Source organism: Hylobates moloch, unplaced genomic scaffold, assembly GCF_009828535.3.
Source record: "Hylobates moloch isolate HMO894 unplaced genomic scaffold, HMol_V3 SCAFFOLD_3, whole genome shotgun sequence".
NCBI classification, from domain to species: Eukaryota; Metazoa; Chordata; class Mammalia; order Primates; family Hylobatidae; genus Hylobates; species Hylobates moloch.
The window spans coordinates 35,251,806-35,275,252 of record NW_026652278.1 but is presented as its reverse complement, the minus strand read 5'-3'; the positions used below and the strand labels follow the sequence as shown (position 1 = coordinate 35,275,252).

Sequence of the window (23,447 nt, the reverse complement as noted above, 5' to 3'; positions counted from 1 at the left end):
GGCCGCACCGCACTTACTGCATGAGCCTCTGCACTTGGTCCTGCAGGTGCTGGGGCAGGTGTGGGCCTCCCCTGCTGGGGGCCGTGGTCAGGAAGTTCAGCCGGTAGATGGCGCAGAGCTGCCGCTTCAGCTTCCCACATGCCTGGAGCAGCCTGAGCATGAGAGAGGAGAGCATTACAGCAGAAGGGACCTAGGGGAGCCCCTCGCCCTGTGTGGACCACCTCGTTCCTGCACCCAGGACAGACAGACCTGGGGAGCCCCTTCCCCCGTGTGGGTCACCCCACTCTTGTACCCAGGACAGACAGACAGACCTAGGGGAGCCCCTCACCCCATGTGGACCACCCCACTCCTGTACCCAGGAGAGAGACCTAGGAGAACCCCTCGCCCCATGTGGACCACTTGACTCCTGCACCCAAGAAAGACAGACAGACAGACCTAGGGAGGCCCTTGCCCCGTGTAGACGTCCCTGTTCCTGCACCCAGGATAGACAGACAGACCTAGGGGAGCCCCTTGCCCCCATGTGGACCACCCCACTCCTGTACCCAGGACAGACCAACCTGGGGAGCCCCTCACTCCCACGTGGACCACCCTGCTCCTGCACCCAGGATAGACAGATGGAAAGACCTAAGGGAGCAGCCACAGCTGATGAGGCAATAGGAAGGAGCTTCCCAGCTTCTCCACGTGGTGCTCTGCGTATGTGGGAAGAAGTCTCCTTTCTTGAAATTATTTTGCTGATAAATGAAGTGCAGTGGTGGAGGAGATGTGGTCTTCCAGGGAACAGTCCCCTGGGCACATGACCCACCCCTTATCCTGAGGCCCACCACTCACTCCCAGGAGGATCCGGGCTCACTTTTGGAGAAAGCCTTGGCCTTAAACTCCAGCCAGGTGCTCTGTAAGGAAGACAGAGGGCAGGTTTGCGTCCCGACCATGTTTCCAGTGAGGTCCAGGCCAAAGTCCTTCCCAGATCAGGCTCTGAGAGGGCACAGGGCCCCCAGACAAATCTGCCCATCTGGCCAATGCAGGCTACCCTGGCAGGCCCCACCAGCCCCCTGCAGACTTCAGTGTGCCATGTTCTAGTCACTCAGCAGCGTTTATTTAAAGGGCAGTTTCCAGGGGCTCGCTGTCTGACGGGCACAGGCACGCATAGTAGCACCATCACAGCGGCCAGGCCAGCCCCTTGGGGTGGGGGGCATACATAGGGCAGGGGCTGGGGTGTGAGGAGGAGGTGCTGCTGCAGGAGCTGGGAGGGCATGGGGTAGCCATGCAGGGGGCGGCCTCACAGGATCTCTATAAAGCAGAAGAACTTGGTGTCCTAGTGAAAGTGCTCCTTAGGACACCCTGAGGCACTGCAGGATGTGGCACTGCCTCTGCCTCCGTGAAGAGAAGCCTGGGTCTGGGGCATCAGCTGCTTGCTCTGCATCCTCCAGCCAATCATGCAGCCTTCAGACTGACGGGCACTCCAGCCACAATGGGTCCTAGCTCCTCAAACACCAGGCGCAGCCACTGCTTAAATCCAGTGTCAACCCCCACCCGCCCCACTGCCGTCCAGGCCCTGATCTGGGCTTTGTCAGAGCACGGAGTGATGGCCTGTTTCTACTGCCTGCACATTCTCGCGTGTCTCCTGGTCTCAGCTCCCCACCTGGGCCCTAAGCTTGCTGCGGGTGGGGTGGGGCCATGACCTGCACATCCCCGTGTTGCCCTGCGAGCCCGGGGACACAGCCCTGCTGCAGGGAGGAAGCCCGTGACGGGCAGATCCCCGGCCTGCACTTGCTCACTGCGTCCAGGCTCTGGCTGCACTGCTCATGAGCCGCATAATCTTGGCCAAGTTAAAACTTATCTAAGCCTTAGTTTCCACACGTAAAAAAGGGGAATTATAATTTGTATTCTGCCAAACACACATAAAAAGATTCTGAAAACCTAAAAAGCAGCTAAGTTTTCCTTATCATTTCATAATAGGGAAAACACGGATCATAGGCCCGGGGAGGTGGAGCCCGGACAGGAACCCAGGCCCACTGGCCCCTCAGCTGCTGTGGACTGGATGGACACTGCTGCCAGCCCTGCCCCTTCCCCAGGTGGGGAGGACTGGAACCTGGGTCTCACCTGAATCTCCTGTGCCCCTCGATTCTTGACAAACTTGTCCATCCTCTGGCGCAGGTCTCCCACGAGGGGCTGGGAGCGCAGGGAGGCCCCGGCCTCCAGCCCTTCCTTCAGCTTCTTCTCCAGCATGGAGAAGCCATCCATCAGCTGGGACAGGACCAGGGCCAGCGGCGCGCTGGGGCTCTGAGGGAAAGGGCCGAGAGGCGGGTGAACGGGGCTGCCCCTGGGGAAGCCGTGCCAGCCCCAAGAGTCACCAGGGCAGGGTGAGGGGCTCTCCTACCCTGGTCAGGAGCACCAGGTTGATGCCCTGCCACAGGGGCAGGCAGTACATGGTGTGGGGCGCTAGTGGGCAGTAGGTTTCCTTCACGTTGGCATCCAGGAAGATCCTTCTGGGGCCGGAAGGCACAGGGCAGTGGGGAACCAGCGTTTGGAGGGTGTCCTCTGCTATCTAGAGGAAGAAGAGCTGCAGTGAGAGGTGGGATCCCTAAGTTGGACCCACCCATTGCAGCCCTATCTGTGAACCACAAGAAATAAACATTTTTAGCTCCAAGAAACTCCAGTTTTTGAATCCCTGCACTCTGCTGAACTTGCCCTCGCAGCTCCAGTTCCGCGGTTGCCCCTCTCCCTCAGCTGTTCCTGGGCCTTTCTGCCCAGAGTCTGGCCCGGGTGCCAAGCAGGGCAGTGGGCAGGGGCAGAGGGGCTGGGTGGTGGCACAGAGAGGACCGAGAAGGCAGGGAAACACTCGTGGATGGGGAGTGGATGGGGAGAGGTCCCCTCCCCACATCTGCAACAGATGGAGGTATCTAATGTTCAACATTGTATCATTTCAGTCACCCTCAGAACATCCCAACAGCCACTCAAATGGGGGAAACTGAGGCATAAAGTGACCAAATGGGCAAGGCTCCAGCCTTACAGAGGGATCTGAGCAAGAAAGCCTTTAGTGCAAAAAATTATAGAATTAAGGAAATCATGAGATGCGCCACAAAAATTCCTCTTCGGTATTATACATAACAGCAAACACTGGACACAATGACGTGATTTTCCTGGGGATTTGCTAGATAAATAACATATGCATGTGATGGACTCCCAGACAATCATTACAAACCACACTGTGGGAGTGCTTAGGAAATGGAAAAATGTTTAAATAAAAAAGTATAATGAAGCACATTAGTATCCAAATCTAATTTTAAAAATACACACGTGTACATATGTAGTGCGTGTGTGTGTGTGTAAAGTCATAGGAAAAAAAGACTAGAAGGAAACACCCCAAGATGTTAATCTCATTTTGAGGATGGAATTAAGAGTAATTTGTATGCCCTTTTTTATAGTTTACTTTTGTATTCCCCGATTTTTCTACAATAAATATACATGCTCACTTAAAAACAATCAAAAATTCTATTGGACTTTCACTCCCAAGAACAATGGAGCCGAGGGACAGCACCTGGGGGAGGGGAGGGGCAAGTTCACCACCCCTCACAGCCCATCTCCGGACCCTGCCTCTGCACTGAGCTCTGGCACCAGGACAGGCACCTGCACTGACCAGCCCTGGGGTGGGCAGGAGGAGGGCTGGCATGGGTAGAGGTGGAGGCGAAACCCTCAGAGCCCCCAGTACTCACTGCGGCATCTCAGATCAGCTGGCGCCCAGGCAAACACAGGAGAAACTCACCTGAATGGCATCCATGGGTGGGGTGCCCCCCTCCAGCCAGATGGTGCTACCTGCAGGCCACAGGTAATAACATAACGATGTAAGTACTATGAGATATAAGCAATGGCTCAACAGCATGGGGTAGGGGGCCCAGGTGCCCCCCACAACCTCAGCCCTTGGCCGCCAGCTCCACGCAGGGGTGCCAATGTGGCTGGGGCAACACCCCTTCATCCTAAGTTGGCAGGCACAAGGTGAACTCTGCAGTACCAGGGCTAAGGTGGCCTGGGCCTGGCAGAGAAGCTGCCCCCAGAGCCAACTGCTGAGAATCAAGCTCCTGAGGACATGTTTGGTAATGGTGGTCAGGGGGTAGGGGGGCATCTTCCTCCCCCCTCCCTTGCCCCCAATCCCCTCCTTGTTCTGTCCCCTGTATTCCTTCAGGCCTCAACCCACCCCTCAGGAGTCAGCACACACAGTCCACGTTTGCCCATTCATTTATTCAACCAGCAAGCTCTTACTTAGCACCTACTGTGTGCTGGGAATTGAGGTGGATTTCCTTCCTAGTATAGCGCACAAAAACCTACTGAACCCACCACATATCTGAAATATTATGTGTCTGTAATAATACTGTTACCTAATATTTCACTGCAAACAACCCTCATTTATAATGATGTTTCTCCGGGGGAAATGTGTTCCTACATCTTAAACACTTGATTTACAAATGGATGAGTGCAACCCAAGCCATTTGTAAGTTGTGAGTTCTGTGCATGGTGGAACAGCATTATTTTTTACAGTTCTAAGGCATAAAAAACCACTATCGAGAGAGAGGGACTGGGAGGAGGATGGTGATGAATGAGGAGGGGAGTGGTAAGAGGAACTTCGGAGATTACCCAGAACTCTGCTTCTCAACAGGTCTCAGGCTCTTCGAGAGCTCAGGGAATCTGAAGATAGCTAGGAACCCTCACCCCAGGAACTGCACAGGCATCAATGAGTTCGCACACAGTCTCAGGGGGTCCTAGGCTTCTAGCCAGACCTAAAGTTAAGAGCATCTAACCCAGTGGTTGTCAATCTCACCTACACACGAAAATCATTTGGGGACTTTTACAAAATCCTGACGCCCAGGGCACAGCTCAGACCAACTGAGTCAGCATCTCCAGGTACAGGCTCAGCTTCAATAATTGTTAAAGATCCCCAGGTGAATTCAATATGCAGCCAGAGGGCAAAGCATGCTGTAACCTATATCTGTGCAGAGCAGTGGTTTGCACCCGAGGCACACTGGAGTCACCTGGGAAAATTTCCTAGAAGTATTCACACCTGGGTCCCAGGCCCACAGACTGTAACTTAATTGGGCTGGCTGAAGCTGCCCAGTGATTCCAGTGTGCCAGGGTTGGGAGCCACTGGTTAAAAGAAGCCACATAATAAATTCCTTTCAAATCCTAGTCCCCAACAGGTTTCTCCTCCTGAAACCCTGGCCTTCTTTCTTCCATCAGATGATGTGGACGGACCACAGGACCCTTTTTTTTTTTTTAGCTAAGAACTTCAGAAAAAAATGTAATGTTTATTCATAGTGACCACAACAGTCTGGATTTTGGTTTATCTACTTCTCTAAGCAAGGTTGTCCATTTTTTGTTAACACTTTGAATATTTGTAGTTTTTTTTTTTTTTTTTGAGACAGAGTCTTGCTCTGTCGCCTAGGCTGGAGTGCAGTGGCGTGATCTCAGCTCACTGCAACCTCCACCTCCTGGATTCAAGCAATTCTCCTGGCTCAGCCTCCCGAGTAGCTGGGATTATAGGCGCCTGCCACCAGACCAGCTAATTTTTGTATTTTTAGTAGACACGGGGTTTCGCCATGTTGGCCAGGCTGGTCTCAAACTCCTGACCTCAGGTGATCTACCCAACTCGGCCTCCCAAAGTGCTGGGATTACAGGCGTGAGCTACCACACCTCAACTGTTTTGAATATTTATAGTTTTTTTTATTGTTTATCCACATACTTTGGAGAAACAGGTAAAGTATAAACTACAGATGCTGAATATATTTTAGAATGTATTGAAATGAGATGATTATTACTAAATTTAACTTAATTTTTAATTTTAATTACAAAAAAGATGAGTCTGAGAATGCATGTACAAAAGTTTTAAATGAATCAACTTGTCATCAACAGCTTTAGGGATCAGTGGAGTGGTCTTAACAGTCCTTGAGTTCAGGCCGGAGCTGGCAGGGAAGATGGGGAGCCGCAGACAGCGTCCTGTGCTCTAGGAACACGGGTAAGTGCACTCAAGCCTTAGGAGGCACGGGGGTCCACTGAAGCCTAAGACAGATGTCCTGGGCTGCCTGTCCCACGCAGCTAGCTATTGTTTCCTCCTGCTTCCCTCCGGGCCTCACCTGAGCTCTGATCGCCAGGGGAAGGAGCTGGCGTGAAGTACTCCTCAGGGAGGGAGAAGCTGTCTGTCTCCTGGAATGGAGAAGGTGGCTCAGGTTGAGAGGCTCTCCCAGCTGCCTCAACCCTGTCCCTGCTCTCCCGGGAGGGGCAGGAGAGGCCTGGTCGCCTGCAGAGGCCGATCCCCTCCTGTCCCTGACTCCACGAAGTGCACAGCACACACCATCTCTGCAGAGCTCCCCCGGATTGGGCCTGTGGTGTGAGGGCTCCAGGCCTGCTGCACCGGGATGTTCTGGCTGCTCCGGGCCCTCTGTGGGGAAGGCTATGCAAGGCAGGGGAGAGGCTGGTTAGCTGCTATCTGACGTGGCTCCCTCCACCCCTTCTGCCTCCCAGCGCTTCACAGAGAAGCCTCCACCCCTCCACCCGTTCCAGGTGCAGTCCTGGGTGTGTGGTCCTCAGACTTCCCAGGGATTCGATTCTAGGTGGTCTGTTCTGTGGAAATTCGAGAAATTCTAATACACTGGTATCCAACCCACCACTACCCCTGGTGATGAGGTCAACAGCGATAGTGGTGGCTGACACTCACTGATCACTCACTATGCCCCAGGTGGTGCTGGGCTCTGTGGGAACCACCCCTTTTGTCCCTCCAAATACCCCTGAGAGGTAGATGCTTTGTTATTCCCATTGCACAGATAAGGGCATTGAGGCTCTGGGGGTGCAAGTACGGGCTCAGCTCACACAGCCAGGTGGTGAAGTTGGGTTTCAAACCATGGCTCACTTGAAAAATCTGCACTTTTAACCCACTGGACCATGTGCACTCCAGAATTCCCCTTACATCTGAAAGCAGTGGGAAAGAAGTCATGCCCAACCACACACCCAGAATTGTGACTTAGAAAACATGGAGTCCCCGGGGGGGGCCTGCCCACCACTCTCCAGGCAGGTTTTCTGAGCTACCTCCCTAATGGCCTCCCTCTGCCCAGAGAGCTGCCCTGAGACCTGAATGTCGTCCTCTGCTGTGCTCTCGCTAGGGTAGAGGTCCTGAACCAGGAGGATGAGGGCGAGCAGGTCAGCCGGGCGCAGGGAGCTGGCACTGTGGCTGCAGACACAGGAGCATGGCCACCCATCAGCATGTGCCCAGCAGGAGATGGGGCAGGCAGGTTAAAGTAGTGTGGAGCCTGGCCCCTGCCCTCAAGGAGCAATGTACTTAATCCTTTCTGGAGATGGGCAAGGCACAAATACAATTAATTAACTCATCAAATTTTAAAATAAAACTTGGTTGTATAGAACAAAGAAAATAAAATGATTTAGCAGTGGGAAAGCACCAGGGACCAAGAACAACATAAAAGGAAGTTCTAGATGGAGACTCTAAGACAGTGTTCCAGGAAGGAATGGTACAGAGAAACGAGTGAGCTGAAAAAGGTTGGAGAATCAAATCTGGGAAGGTTTCAGGCTTCATGGAGGAGGTGATTCTTGGCTGGGCAGGTGGTGCTTTTCAGGCAGAGGGAATAGGGGAGTGAGAAGGCCAGGGAGCCTTTAGCCACCACATGCCAGACCTTGAGCTCACCTAGAGTAGAATGCCAGCAGCTTGGAGTGCACGAGCAGGAAGGCATGCAGGGCCTCCTCGCCGCCCCGCTCGGGGCTGGTGTTGACAGCCTGGATGACGTGCCGCTCCAGCGCCTCTATGCACAGCTCACAGAGCTGGGGGTGAATCAGCCGCTCCAGGGCCTGGCCAGGGCAGGAAGGGAGAGGAAGCCATAACATCAACAACCTTGCCCCACTCCAAGCCCTGGGCTAGTGGGGACATTCACTCTGTCCACAGTGAGCTTGGACTCCACACCAGATACTTGGAAACAGGGGGACTAAGACCCACCAGGTCCCAGCCTTCCTGAGGCTTACCGTCTGGTCACTAGACTCCAGTGGATGAGGCAAGGCAATACACAAGGAAATAAAGTAAGTGCCATTTGTAAATAAGCACCAAGTACAAAATACACAGCACTAGGCTAGAGAGAAATAGCAGAGACCTCCTTGCGTAGGGTGTCCAAAGAAATGTCCCTGAATTAGGTCACCTTTAAACTAATATCTAAACAACCAGATGGCCCACCAGAGAAAGAGGGAGCGAGAGAACACTGCAAGTCAAGGAAACTGCATATTCGGAGGCCCTGAGATAGGGAGAGAGTTTGGAATGGTGCTGTCTAACAGAAATAAAAGGAAGGCCCTATGCATAATTTAAATGTTTCCAGTGACCACATTAAAAAAGTAAAAAGAAACAGTTGACATTAATTTTAATGATATATTTCATTTAACTCAATATATCCAAAATATTATCACCATATGATATAAAAGCTTTATTAATGGAATGTTTTACATTCTTTTTTGTGCTAAGTTACCAAAATCTGGTATATATTTCACATGCATAGCATAACTCAATTTGCACTAGTTATATTTCAGATGTTCAACAGCCACATGTAGCTAATGACTATCATATTGGACAGATCTAAATACAGAGTTTTCCTGAAACTTAAAAAAGTTTCATGTGACTAGCACTCAGTAAGTGTGGAAAGAGAGGCATAAGATGAAGCTGGAGTGAAATAGGCAGCGATAGATCACACAGGGCCTGGTAGGCTTGGGAAGGAGTTTGGATTTTATACTAATGGCAGTAGGTCACCTCCTACAAGAAGTCTTTCCTAATGTCCCAGAAAGAGTTAACCACTCCATCTCTTGTGCCACCACAGCTTTTGGTGAAAAACCTAATATGGCACCAGAATTCTTTATTGTATCTTTTAGTATATACATGGCTGATTTCCCCTCAAGGGCAGTGAATGTGTCTTTATTCATCTCTTTATTCCCATGGCCTGGCACACCTCTTAGCATATAAAAGGTACTATATGTTTATTGGAAGAGTGAATGAGTGGGGGTATGAGAATGAATTCCTTCAGATCTATTTTCCAGCTCATTAATTCTCCCTCTAGCTATGTCTCATCTGCTATTTAACATATCCTTTGAGTTTTTCATTTTAACAACTATGTTTTCTTTTCTAAAATATCTCTACTGGTTCTTTTCCAAATTTGCCTGGTCAATTTAGAGTTTCTTATTATCTCATTTTGTGATTCTACATTTCATATTTTTAAATATTTCATAGTTATTTTATATTCTGTACCTAATAGTTCCAATGTATCAAGTGCCTTGGGATCTAAATCTTCTGGTGATTGATTTTCCTGACTTTCACTCATGGTGACTTATTTTCATCCATATCTGATTTTCTTCAGTTGTGAGTTCACATTTGTTTGATCTTTACCTTTCCTGCTTTAGCAGTGGTTTTCAAAGTGTGGTTCCTGACCAGCACCTGGGAATTTTTTAGAAATGGGAGTTCTAGGGCCGGGCACGGTGGCTCACGCCTGTAATCCCAGCACTTTGGGAGGCCGAGTGGGCGGATCATGAGGTCAGGAGTTCGAGACCAGCCTGACCAACATAGTGAAACCCCATCTCTACTAAAAACACAAAAATTAGCCAGGCGTGGTGGCACATGCCTATAAACCCAGCTACTCAGGAGGCTGAGGCAGGAGAATCACTTGAACCCAGGAGGCAGAAGTCACAGTTAGCCAAGATTGCTCCACTGTACCCCAGCCTGGGCAACAGAGTGAGACTCTGTCTCAAAAAAAAAAAAAAAAAAAAGAAATGCAAGTTCTAGAGCCCCCATCCCAGACTTGCTAAATGAGAAATGCTGAAAGTGAGGCCTAGTAACCTGTATTTAACAAGCGCTACAGAGGATTCTGACACATGCTGGAGTATGAAAACCACTGTTGCAAGAGAATTTGGTTTACCTCTTTAGGAAGGCAAGGAGTGCTACTGACCAGCAGCCACTTTAGTTTTTATTTTTAATTTTTTAGTTTCTTATTTACCAGGGCTTTATAAAAGGACCAGTAGCCACTTTAACTTTTTGGGGCTGGGCTTAACCTAGAGTTGCAGGCTCAGCTCTCCTATGCTGCTGCTGGCCTAAGGCTGTTTACTGGCTGTAGTGCTGGCATCATTTGCACTCAGGGAATCTTGCCTTTAGCGCTGTGTATTTCTCCACTGCTTTCTCCTCCAGTTCCAGCTCAATATAATTTTGTGGGAGGAGGAGGGGAGGGTTGAAGGAACTGTCTTCAAAGATTTCTGTAATTTACAGTGAACCCAAAAATTACATTAAAAGCCTGTGTTATCCAGGATCGAGCTGTTTTACCATGGGAAAGCCCATCAGGATACCCAACCCTCCATATGGCCAGAAAGAACAACTCTCTCTGAATACACGAGTTTCAGGGGCTGCTTGTGCCTTCACTCATTAGGGTTAAAACATGGTCTTAAAGCTGGACGCCCCCTCTGACCTGACAGCTTCAAGTCCTGGGGACTCCCGCGCCCAGTAGTCACCTCCACGGCGAAGCACTGCTCCTGTTCCCGCAGGCGGCCGTAGGTCCACAGCAGGCTCTGGAAGTGCTCCCACAGCTGGACACGCTGCCCCAGGTCTGGGGGCCGCAGCCTGGGAGCAGAGCCAGAGAAGGCGGGAGAGATCACGAGAAAGCTGGTCTCCCCCACACCCAACCAAAGGACCACAGTCTCAGCTCAGCATCAGAGCTTGGTGAGCCCATGTGACCTGCCCACACAGCTGGGAAAGGGGGCCAGGTTTCCGGCCAAGCTCTAGCTATGGAGTGGGGTGGGATAGGCACGGAGCCAGAAGGCAGGCAGCTGAGCAAATCACCTCACTCCTCAACCTCTGTCACACAAACACATGTCATACAAAGCCAGCTAGAGAGAGCCAGGGTGATGCTTAAGCTTCTCACACAGAGGCCACTGAACACAGAAAGGTCTGGTCCATCATCAGGGCCCTACTCAGGGTCGCAGCCATCTTGGATGCTGGCAAGGTGGGCACTGGCCAATGTGGTTCATGTAACAGGCATCCACCACCTGCAGCATTTGCCACTGAAACCATGACTATCTGGGCTAAAATGACTCATGAAACAATGTTTGTGCATTTGAGAAATGCCTCAATATGGGTAGTTGCTCATATCGCCACAAAACTCTGAAGTCCCAGAGTGTCACACTCTGCAGCTTCCCAATCCATCTTAGAGAATCAGGGGGTGGTGATACCATGAACTTCTCTTTTCTAGGTCTGCATTTCAACTACAAGCCTTTTCTGGGGTCCCTCCCACCTCAGCGTATACTCTGAACCATGATTCTCTTTCCCCAAGTTCTTCACTGTGGGCCCAGAGACAGGTTTTAAGGTCTGTCTCCTGAGAAAACCTTCACGAGACTGTATGAGTGTGCACGGGCTTGTGTTTTTCTGGAGAGAGAGTCTGAAGCTTGAGAAGCCAGAGAGGACTAGCTCAGACCAGATTTGTGATGACAGGTGACGATGTTGGGAGGATGGGAAGAGCACTGGACTGAGAATCCTGAGCTCAAATATCCAGTTTGGATGTGGCCACCAACCAGCTGGATGACCCCAGGCAAGTGAGTTCCATTCTCTGCTCTGTTTCACCAGATATAAAGTCAGAGGGTCAGACCAGATGGTCTCCAAGGTTCATTTGAGCTCTGTTTCTCTGACCTAGGGACCCAGCTGGGGGCAGCGTGTGAAAAATGGCAGCTTCACAGGGGCTGGGCAGATGCTGCTTGCCCCAGCAAGGGTGCTCGGCAAAGGACAGAGGGGACCAGCTTTGAAGACTTACTCCTTTCGGATAAGCTGACCGTCCACAGTCACCAGCCCGAAGTGCACTTCGAACAGGTACTTGAGCACATACAGCTTCCGCCGCAGGTCCCCCTCGCTCTCGGCGTGGTCGCCATTGATGGCAATGAACAGGCATTCTCCAAACTGCAGGCACAGGCAGGCCAGTGTCAGCCAGCTCCGAGGGCACTCCCTTCACCTGCCCTGGTCTCTGCGGACAAGCCAGGGGAGGCTCGGGTCCCAGGCGGGTTTGATAAGATGCCATTTCTGCCTTCTAAAGGAGTCTAAAGTTCCAGATAAGAAAGGTCTGTGGACTCCCCATCAAGCTGAGGGAAGAGGAACATGGGCCCCAGAGCTACAGACTCACCAGGTGAAGGACATACAGGAAGTTGCCGTTTTCCGTGGAGAAGCAGGTGTAGGTGTCCGAGAGCTTCTCCAGCATCGTCATGGAGGAGATGATGACCGGGGCTAGGAGGGTGCTCAGCTGGTCCTCCAGGGCAGGGAGCTGCAAAAATGGGGGAAAATTTCACAGCTTAGAGTGGGCCAGACACCAAGAACAAAGGAAGGGACAATATCAGGCCATGACATCAAGGGTTCCATAGTGTTAGACCCTCCTGGGAGGGTATCACTGTCCTGGTAGGGAGGGGGGCAAAAAGAGACTGCTCACAACACTTTGGGTGGTGGTTAGGAAGAATGGGGAGGGCCAGCTGGGTAATGGTGCTGTTTAGGCTCTGAATCTAGAAGGAAACATTAAGGAATTGGGCCTCATTACAATAGTGGAATGTGGGGAGCACTGAATGTGAAGCTGGAAGGAAGTTTGCAGCATGTACCAAAGTCTATGCTGTTTTTTGCAATAAGTCTACTTTGGAAAATTTGTCCTAAGGAAAATGATCAGAGATTGGAACAAAGACACATGCACAGAGATGTTCACTACTGCATAATTTATAATAGCAAACAACTGGAAAAAAATGTAAACATCTAGTAGCAGGGAAATAGTTAAATAAATAGCAGTACATCAAAATTATGGAAGAGTCTATAGCCACTTAAAATATTAGAGTGTTTCAACGACATGGAAAATTCCTCTGATACAATGTTATAGTTAAAAATAAAACAAGAATGTGAATGCATAGAAAAAACGGAGTATTGATAAAATACTGAGAAAGCCAATACTATTAAAGTTACTTCTGGATAGAGGAATTAGGAGTGATTTTTTTCCATTTTTAAGTATGTTTCTGTACTTTCCCTATTTTCCGTAACAAGCCTGCATTGACTTTGATAAGCTCTTCCTCCATCCATTCTCTCAGCTCTCCAAAAGAAGGAACAAAACAAATAAACAAAAACAAAAAGGAACTGGACAAGTTTGTTGCAAATGTGTGAATAAAATGGGATAAAGCCAGTGGAACGGTTACAACTCAAATTCTCCATAGTGGAATAAAAAGAAAGGAAGAAAACAGCAGAATTCCCAAGAGGATTTCAGGAGACGTGAATGAAATATGGGGAAGGCACAGTCCTAACTTGGAGCTGGGGAAGTCTACAAGCTGAGTAAGACCTTGCCTTGAAAAGAAAGACGGGCAACTGGCCAGCAGGAAGGTGCAGCATTGAAGTACAAGTGGGACACAGCACTACGGAGCAGGTTTTCCTGCCGACATTCAGGAACCGAGGACTGTGCCCACCTCCCACAGTTAGTCCGTCAATCTTTCACAGTGGCTCCTACTTATCATTCTGGTTCCAGCTCAGATTTTTTTTTTTCTGGCCACCTCAGGCTACCACCCTCCACCTTTGTCACTCCCCATCCCATACCCCATTTAACTTCTTCAGACTATTTGTCACTATCTGAACTCAGGGTACTTATTTGCCATCTGGTTCACTGTACAAAGTCCTTCTTTAGACTCTAAGTTCCGTGAAAGCAGGGATCATGTTGCTACGTTTACTGCTTTACCCCGAGAGACTGGCACATGGTAGGTTCCCAATTAATATTTGGTTAATGAATACCCCACAGATAGGCGAGAATTCCATAAACAGGCAAGAATTCAAATACTTGCTGAATTATTCATATACCATGATTTTCTTGAACAAATTTTGTTAATAGAGAAGTCACTTATCAATCTAGATTTTGATAGAAACTCATCTTAAAAGCAGTATAGTCACATACTGAAGAGCAATGTTTTGGTCAGCAACAGACCATGCATGATAGTGGCCCCCTAAGATTATACTACTTTATTTTTGCTATACCTTCTATGTTCATTCAGATACGCAAACATTTCCATTGTGTTACAAGTGCCTGCAGTATTTAGTACAGTCACATGCTACAGGTTTGCAGCCTAGGAGCAACAGGCCATACTGTACAGCCTAGGTGTGTAGTCGGCTACACCATCTAGGTTTGTGTAAGTACACACTATCAGGTTCACATGACAAGGAAATCACCTAATGATGAATTTGTTATTAACAGAATGTATCACCATCATTAAGCAGGGCATGACTATAGCTTTTTCTGCAGGAATAGAACGTTTTTTTTGGTGAGGGGATGACATGGTTAAGCTTTGTGTCCCCATCAAATCTCATCTTGACTTGTAATCCCCATAATCCCCACGTGTCAAGGGAGACCAGGTGGAGATAACTGAATCATGGGGGTGGTTTCCCCCAGGCTGTTCTCAACTTGTTCTCATGAGAATGAGTGAGTTCTCACGAGATCTGATGGTTTTATAAGCAGCTCTTCCCCACTTTGCTTGACACTTCTTCCTGCTGCCTTGCGAAGAAGGTGCCTTGTTTCCCCTTTGCCTTCCACCACGACTGTAAATTTCCTGAGTTCTCCCCAGCCATGCTGAACTATGCATCAATTAAACCTTTGTTCTTTATAAATAACCCAGTCTCAGGCAGTTCTATATAGTGGTGCGAAAACGGACTGACACAGTAAATTGGTACTGTGGAGAGTGAGGTGCTACTATAAAGATACCTAAAAATGTGAAAGTGACTTTGGAACTGGGTAACAGGCAGAGGTTGGAACAGTATGGAGGGCTCAGAAGAAAACAGGAAGATGTGGGAAAGTTTGAAACTTCCCAGAGACTTGTTGAATGCTTTTGAACAAAATTCTGATAGTGATATGGACAATGAAGTCCAGGCTGAGGTGGTCTCAGATGGAGATGAGGAACTTATTTGGAACTGGAACAAAGGTGACTCTTGTTATGCTTTAGCAAAGAGACTGGCAGCATTTTGCCCCTGCCCTAGAGATCTGTGCAACTTTGAACTTGAGAGAGATGATTTAGGGTGGAAAAAATTTCTAAGTAGCAAAGCATTCAGGAAGTGACTTGGGTGCTCTAAAAAGCACTCAGTTTTATGCATTCACTAATAGATGGTTTGGAATTGGGACTTATGTTAAAAAGGGAAGCAGAACATAAAAGTTTGGAAAATTTGCAGCCTGATGATGCAATAGAAAAGAAAAGCCCATTTTCTGAGGAGAAATTCAAGCCCTGGCTGCAGAAATTTGCATAAACAATGAAGAGCCAAACGTTAATTACCAAGACAACGGGGAAAAATGTCTCCAGGGCATGTCAGAGGTCTTCACAGTAGCCCCTCTTGCCACAGGCCTGGAGGCCTAGGAAGAAAAAACTGTTTCAGGGGTTGGGCCCAGGGCCTTGCTGCTTTGTGCACTCTGGGGACATGGTGCCATGTGTCCTAGCCATGCTAAAAGGTGCCAACATACAGCTCTGGCTGTTGTTTCAGAGAGTGCAAGCCCCAAGCTTTGGTGGCTTATTTGTGGTATTGGGCCTGCGAGTGCACATAAATCAAAAATTGAGGTTTGGGAACCTCCACCTAGATTTCAGAGGATATATGGAAATGCCAGGATGTCCAGGCAGAAATTTGCTGCAGGGGCAGAGCCCTCATGGAGAGCCTCTGCTAGAGTGGTGAGTAAGGGAATGTGGGGTCAGATGCCTCCACACAGAGTCCCCATTGGGGCATTGCCTAGTGGAGCTGTGAGAATAGGGCCATTATCCTCTAGCCCCCAGAATGGTAGATCCACCGACAGCTTGCACTATGCACCTGGAAAAGCCGCAGACACTCAACACCAGCCTGTGAAAACAGCCGGGAAGAGGACTGTACCCTGCAAAAGCACAGGGGTAGGGCTGCCCAAGGCCTTAGGAGCCCACCTCTTGTATCAGTGTGACCTGGGCGTGGATAGAGTCAAAGGAGATCATTTCAAAGCTTTAAGATTTGACTGCCCCACTGGATTTTGGACTTGCATGGGTCTTGTAGCCCCTTAGTTTCAGCCAATTTCTCCCATTTGGAATGGGAACATTTACCCAATGCCTATACCCCCATTGTCTTGGAAGTAACTTGTTTTTTATTTTACAGGGTCATAGGTGGAAGGGACTGCCTTGTCTCAGGTGAGACTTTAGTCTTGGACTTTTTGGTTAATGCTGGAATGAATTAAGACTTTGAAGAACTGTTGGGAAGGCATGATTGGTTCTGAAATGTGAAAGGGACATGAGATTTGGGAGGGTCCTGGGGCAGAATGATATGATTAGGCTTTGTGTCCCCATCCAAATCTCATCTTGAATTGTAATCCCCATAATCCCCACAATCCTCATATGTCAACGGAGAAACCAGGTAGAGGTTAACTGAATCATGGCGGCAGTTTCCCCCATGCTGTTCTTGTGATAGTGAGTTCTCATGAGATCTAATGGTTTTATAAGAGGCACTTTCCCCCTCACTCAGCACTTCTCCTTCCTGCTGCCTTGTGAAGAGGGTGTCTTGCTTCCCTTTTGCCTTTTGACATGATTGTAAGTTTCCTGGGGCCTCCACAGCCTTCTGAACTGTGAGTCAATTAAACTTCTTTCCTTTACAAAGTACCCAGTCTTGGGCATTTCTTTATAGTGGTAAGAAAACAGACTAATACAGAGGAGATAAAAATATTTGGTGTATATAAAGGAGCATACTCATATACTACTTGGTGGAATTATAAAGTAGTACAATATCTTTGAATGGCTTTTGACTAAATATTTTTATTTTTAGGAATTTATCCTAAGGAAATGATCTGACATGAGATAAAATTTAAGCACAAATGTTCCTTAAAGCAAGACTGATATAGCAAATTAGGAGCAATATATATGTCCATATGAGGAAAATGGTTAAATAAAGGATGATACACTGATTCATGTACTTGAGTATAATATTTCCATTAAGAATTATGCTTCTGAGACTAAGAAAATAGAAGAAATATCTTGATATAATGGCAAGTGGAAAAAAAAACAGGCAGTAAAACTGTAAATGTGGCATAATCCCAATTATATAGAAAAAATAAAGACCCAAAGAAAGTATATTAAAAAGCTAATAGCTCTGGGTCATGGAATTATAGGTCATTTAAAAACTATCTCTTTGTATTTCCAAATTTCCTACAATTAACTCATTATTTATATGACAAGAAAAGAATGTCTTGCACATTAACAACAAAAAAAAACTTTAAAGACCACCTTTCCTTTACACTACTCATTTTTAGGAACTGAAAATTCAGGAGTTTGTTCCTTTGCCAGGTTTTCAATAAAGAGGAAGAGAAAGGCCACCAAACAGTTTGCTTCTTAAGTTGACATAGTTGTAACAGTAGTTTAAAAACTGAAATACTTAAAAATTCTTAATTTAAATATTATATGTATTGACTGTTAAAAAATAAAGAAAGCCTAACAGTTAGCTTAAATAAAACCACTTGAATGTCTATGATCTCTGATATCTTGTGTTTGTCTAAAGACTGTGATGAGAACACGGGTGATGTTGATGGTAAATGGACTCCCTGAAGTGGAGTCGCATCACTCATTTGCTGGATGATGAGACCCTTAGAGCAGAAAGGGCAAGAGAGGCAATCAGTCCATGCTGCTGCAGAAGTGTAAGAACACCTTCCACTGCATCCCCAGTAAAAATATTTTTAACCCAAAATTAATCTGGAAAACATTTTCAAAATAAATTACTCCTTTAAAATGTAGAGTGGAAATTATGTAAGTGAAAATGACAAGTATTTCTGAGTTGTAATGTTAAAGTGTTAAACTGGATGTCCACATGCAAAAAAAAAATTATCTTCAATCCATAGCTCATACCACACACAAAAATTCAAAGTAGATCATCAGACCTGATATAAAACCTAAAACTATAAAACTTTCAAAAGAATATGTAGAGAAAACTCTTTGTAAGTTGGGCAAAGATTTCTTAGGTATAACACTGAAAGCATAATCCATAAATGCAAAATGGATAAACTCGAGTTTTAATACTTCTGCTCTTTGAAAGATACCATTGAGAATACAAACACAAGCCACAAACTGAAAGAAAGTATTTGTAAAACATATATCTGATAAAGGACTTCATCCAAAATATATTAGACGCTCTCAAAACTCAGTAAGAATAATAAGAAGAAACGATCAGCTCAAATAAAAACTGGGCAAAAGACATGGCAAATAAGCACATGAAAAGATGCTGAAAATCATTAGTCATTAAGGAAATGAAATTTAAAACACAGTGAGATTCTAGTGGACATCTATTAGAATGGCTAAAATTAAAAAGACAGACCATGGCGTTGGTGAGGATATGGAGGAACTGAACTCTCAAACACTACAGGTGGAATAAAAAATTATACAACCCCTTTGGAAAAGCTTGGCAGTTTATTAAAAAGTTACACATACACCTACGTGATCTAGCCATTCTATCCTAAGTATCTGTCCTTGGACGTGAAAGCATCCATGTATACATAGACCTGTACGTGCATGTTCATAGTTGCTTTATTTGTAATAGTCAAAAACTGAAAATAACACAGATGTCCATCAACAAGTAAATGAATGAACAAATGGTGGCATCCTGATAAAATAGATTACTACTCAATGACAAGGAATGAACAATTGATACATGCCACAACACAGATGAATCACAAAATAATTACGCCGAGTGAAAGCAGTCAAACCAAAACCAAACTAAATCCAAGCATGTACTGTATGACTCCATTTATATAAGGCCATATAATACAAACTAATCTATCATGACAAAAAGCAGATCAGCAGTTCCTACGGGATGGGGATGGGAAAGAAGGGATTACAAATGTTTGAGGTGGTAGACATATTCCTTGTATTGACTGTGATAGAATCATAGGTATATATACATATCAAAGCTTATCAAATTGTGCACTTTAAATATGTGCAATTTATGGTATGTTAATCATACCTTAATATAGCTATTAAAAAATTAATGTGTTCAGCTTACGTTAAACTTTTTTATTTTTTGCTCTGTCGCCCAGGTTGGAATGCATGGGCACAATCTCGGCTCACTGCAGCCTCTACCACCTGGACTCAAGTGATCCTCCCACCTCAACCTCCCAAGTAGCTGGGACTATAGGCACGCACCACCACATCTGGCTAATTTTTGTATTTTTTTTTGTAGAGACAGGGTTTTGCCATGCTGCCCAGGCTGGTCTCAAATCCCTGAGCTGAAGCAATTTGGCCCACCTTGGCTTCCCAAAGTGTTGTTATTACAGGCGTGAGCTACCATGCCCAGCCTTGTTAAACTTTTTAGGTTATAGAAACTGATGGCTCCAAGTTCTTCTGTTATGTGATTAAAATTCGACTTCTTCTTGCCCTCATTTAGTCCAGAGAGGCCTGGTGGGGTGTGGGGGTGCGGTCACCGAGCTCACAGCAGCAAGAGACCGACCTTGAGGATAAGGGTCTAGGTGTGAAGGATGCTGGACCCCACACGGCACCCTGCTCATGCTGCCCAGGACAGGGTGAACAAGGTTTTCCTGCCTCTCTGCCTGATGGTAGTTTTGTATGGTTCCTTCCTATCCACCCCTCCTGGGACTGCCTACCCTGCACTCACCTCTTCTTCCTCATTCTCTGACTGCCCAAACTTCAGCCGGAGACTCTCTTCAAACTCCTCATCTGTCCAGTAGAAGAGGACCTCTGCGCCCTCAGTGGCCACCAAGACGCACTTCATCTGCCAGGGAAAGGCAAGGTCAAGGTCAGCCCCCAGCCCCAACATCCATGAGCTCAGTCTGAGTAACGAAGAGGACCCCAACCTCAGCAAACATTCAGTGAGCCGTTTCTGCAAACCAGGCATCACAAGGGCCTTCCACTTTTGTTGCACCCTCACAACTGAACAAAGTAGGACTCTTCAGGTACCCCATTTTAGAGAGCAGGACACAGGCACAGCCTGAAGTGGCAAAGCTGGGATCTGGACCCAGACCTGTCTGATGCCAAGGCTGGGGCTCTTTCCTCTGTGGTATCTGGTCCCTCTCAGCACAGCATCAGACCCACCACGGGGCCTACTGGAACCAGACTGGGACAGGAAGGGACCCAGGTCTTGGCCTGGACATGGAGTCGAATGCCCAGGGGGGCCATGCTCACGGCAGAGTTAGTGCCTGGTGTGGATTGGAGGGCGCTGGTGCACCTCCGTCTCTGGGCAGTCCAGAGATATCTCTCCCTCAAATAAAAACAGTTCCGGGGCTGGGCACGGTGGCTCACGCCTGTAATCCCAGCACTTTGGGAGGCTGACGTGGGTGGATCACCTGAAGTCAGGAGTTTGAGACCAGCCTAGCCAACATGGTGAAACTAAAAATACCATCTCTACTAAAAATACAAAACTTAGCCAAGCGTGGTGGCAAGTGCCTGTTATCCCAGCTACTCGGGAGGCTGAGGCAGGAGAATTGATTGAACCCGGGAGGCAGAGGTTGCAGTGAGCCGAGATTACACCACTGCACTCCAGCCTGGGTGACAGTGCGAGACTCTGTCTGAAAAAACAAACAAAAAACAGCTCCAGAAGATGAGCCTCAAAGCCCCCGAATTTACTTCAGCACCACAGAAGTTTCATTCAAATGCTGCTCTCCCTGTTCATGGTGAGAACAGAGGCTGCCTAAAGACCCTGTACCTAGTAGGCTGCAGCTTCTAGGGCCACAGCCACCAGTGTCTTCAGCCCTCCCAAATCTCCTTCCCCACCCCCCTACCACACACACACACCACACACTCTGTGCTTGATTACGTAAGAAACATCTTAACTATTCACCCACTGGATGATCTTTAATACAGCTTCCTACACTGTGTGCCATGGCCCTCTGGGTGTGGCAAACCCTTGATCTTCTAAAACCCTTGGGCAGCCTGACCAGGCTGGTGAGGACAGTGCTTCAGGCTGGCTGCTGCAGCTGAGAGGCCTCAGGCAGTGGTTTCAAATCCTCTTATGTGCCTCAGGGTGTCATGCAGATATAATCATGTGGTATGTGTGCTAAGCCATGACAATGATTAGGAAGCTCTGCTGTAACTCACACAAGTGGATTTCCAGTTTTCTTGGGAGGATCCCAGCATCTCCAGGTCTTGTGTTCCGTCATCCCCATGTCCAGCTTAGTGGTCCTTACTGAATTCCTCCCAAACTAACTCGATGCAACTGGTCCCAAGGTGTTTATGGCAAATGCCAGGAGACATAACAGCACAGTGAAGAAGGAATGCAGCCTATTCCCACAGAATTACTCAATGCCAAAGCAGACACTGAGAGTGCAACAGGTGTGAAGAGGAGGTTGCTGGGAGAGGCCAGTGGACCTGAAGAGGCTGCTCTGGGACTCCCAGGTACATGTGACAAAGCTGACCAGAGTGTATGGGTTAGAGAGCAGTGGGCTATGGAATGGAGGCTGTGGTTGTGAGTGGAGAAGTGACCAGCTGGCTGGAGATGGGCAGGTCAAGGTCATGAAGGTGGTCTTCTAGATGCGGGTGTCGGGTAATGAGTGCTCACCCCTTGGTGGGGGCCTGGAGGAGCTTTAAAGATTCAGCAGGCTGTGACGACCCACCTGGATGGGAGGCGTGAAGGAGAGATGAGGCATCAGGATGGGAGTGGCCTCAGGATGCAGGGCTGGGGAAGGGATGAGCGGGTGTGCAGAGCCCAGGAGCACTCAGTCCAGTGCCTATCTCATTCCATCTGCCTCCCAAAGCCCCAGGGGGGATGCTGCCTGCCTCCCTGTTCTCCCTAGGTGGGGCAAGATCATCTACCTTGGCAAGGAGCACAGTGGAGCATCCAGACAGCCAGAGGTTCAGAAAGAGCTGCAGCAGACAGACTCGGTGACTGGCTCATGGGACAGCAGCACAGCATCCCTGGTCCTGCAAATGCTTAAAACAGAGAGAATATGAGGGCAGGCAGATGCCCTGGTCCTGACTGCTGCTCGTTGGGAAAGGACAAGCTGGAGAAGGGCTGCGTGGTCCCTGGTCTCTCCAGGCCCTGAGGCAGTCTGCTAAGAACATATCTGGGATCCTGCCGCTCACCTCCCATAATGGAGAATAGGAGCCCGGCCAGCACAGCCCTTTGCACAGAGCAGGTGCCCACTTTTGTTCCTTCCTCCTTTGTTCCCATGAAGTGCTCCCACTTCTGTGGGTCACTCAGAGCTTCCCAAGCAGCCCCAGGGAGCTTGCTAGGAGTGACTGTCGGGAGATAGCATAGCACATCCCAGGTGGTGAGGATGCAGTCCCAGTGAAGGGAGTGGGGATCCTGGGATGATACGATGAATGGAAGGAAACTAACAGGAAAGGCATCTGGGACCAGGTTCTAGTTTTGGCTTTGCCAAGTCGCATAAACCTCTCAGAGCCTCAAACTCCTGGGGAGAAATACAGACAGCAACATCCCCTACTCTACCTCCCTACAGGGTTAGATCATGGGAGTGACCAGGCAAGCTGCAAAGTAACCTTAGCAAACTGCGTTCTTACATAGCTGTGGGGATCATTATTCCTATTTCCCAGCTTCCCTTCTTCAAATAACAGGATTAACGAATCTGGTTCCGGAATCATTCATATTTGGATAGATGGCAGGAGCAACAGAAAACTTAATTAGGAAGTTAAGCGCTGTGAGCGAGTAAGAGGCAAGTGACTACCCGCCACAGAGACTGCTGTTACGAGTTCGGCCTTTAGCAACCGAACCCTGAGACGGGCTCCATCAACCCACATGATTGGCCCGAATGCCATATTCCCGAAACAGGGGGATGCTTCCCCACAGGCTGCTGGGAAGAGAACCTCGCCGGTGTCACATTGTGACTTCCGCTTCACTTCGCTATCTGCCCTAGAAAGGGAACTCGGAGGGGACTCACTGGCGAAAGGAGCTCCAGATGGCGGGGGGCCAACCTGGGGCGACCCCCAGCGCCCACTTTCACCATCTGGACCCCAGCAAACCGCCCTGTGGCCCTTGGTCCCGTCTTCAGCAGCTCCTTCTGGGGTCCCACACCTTCGGAGCCCGGCCCTGCCCCTGAGTCTCTGGAGAGAGCGAGTCAGCGGCTCGCCACCGCGGGGCTCCCGTTTGCCTAGCACGCCAGTTTCTGTCCAGTTTCACCCCAAATCCCCACCTCCCCCCACCCCCGAACCTCACGGCCACCCTGAGAAGGAGGCTTGACTTGTGACATCCGCCCCTCTTCACGGCTGAGGAACTTTGGCTCCGAGCGAGGAAGCGACCGGCCCACGGCCACACGCCCGGAGTGGGTGAGGCTAGGGGTGGGCCCGCTCCGGGACCCCTAGGGCCCCTCCCCCACTTCCGGGAGGTTTGCAGGGGCTCCGGAGGGAGGATCGCCGCCCCCGGAGGGGACAGCCCGGAAGCCCACGTACCGGATCGCGGCGCGCACAGCGCCCCGCCTGCAGGAGCCCGGGCGCGCTTC

General features: G+C 48.6%; 1 protein-coding gene across 5 annotated transcripts in view; it reads right to left on the bottom strand.

The window, feature by feature from the left end:
• Window positions 1-23,446, bottom strand: part of HPS1 (HPS1 biogenesis of lysosomal organelles complex 3 subunit 1) — a 30,915-nt gene extending 7,469 nt beyond the window's left edge. Inside the window, exons 1-15 of one of the 5 annotated variants that reach the window (XM_058436115.1) lie at window positions 23,398-23,446; window positions 21,805-21,921; window positions 19,652-19,768; window positions 12,177-12,314; window positions 11,814-11,956; window positions 10,522-10,630; window positions 7,682-7,842; window positions 7,114-7,213; window positions 6,341-6,439; window positions 6,123-6,192; window positions 3,764-3,813; window positions 2,378-2,545; window positions 2,101-2,280; window positions 829-890; window positions 18-152 (exon numbers count right to left, since the gene is read on the bottom strand). In XM_058436115.1, coding sequence (XP_058292098.1) covers window positions 18-152; window positions 829-890; window positions 2,101-2,280; window positions 2,378-2,545; window positions 3,764-3,813; window positions 6,123-6,192; window positions 6,341-6,439; window positions 7,114-7,213; window positions 7,682-7,842; window positions 10,522-10,630; window positions 11,814-11,956; window positions 12,177-12,314; window positions 19,652-19,768 — 1,532 coding nt within the window. In that variant the 5' untranslated portion in view covers window positions 21,805-21,921; window positions 23,398-23,446. The other 4 variants (XM_058436114.1, XM_058436113.1, XM_032134754.2 and 1 more) reach the window with 4 other exon arrangements.
• Window position 23,447: the final 1 nt, after the last annotated feature.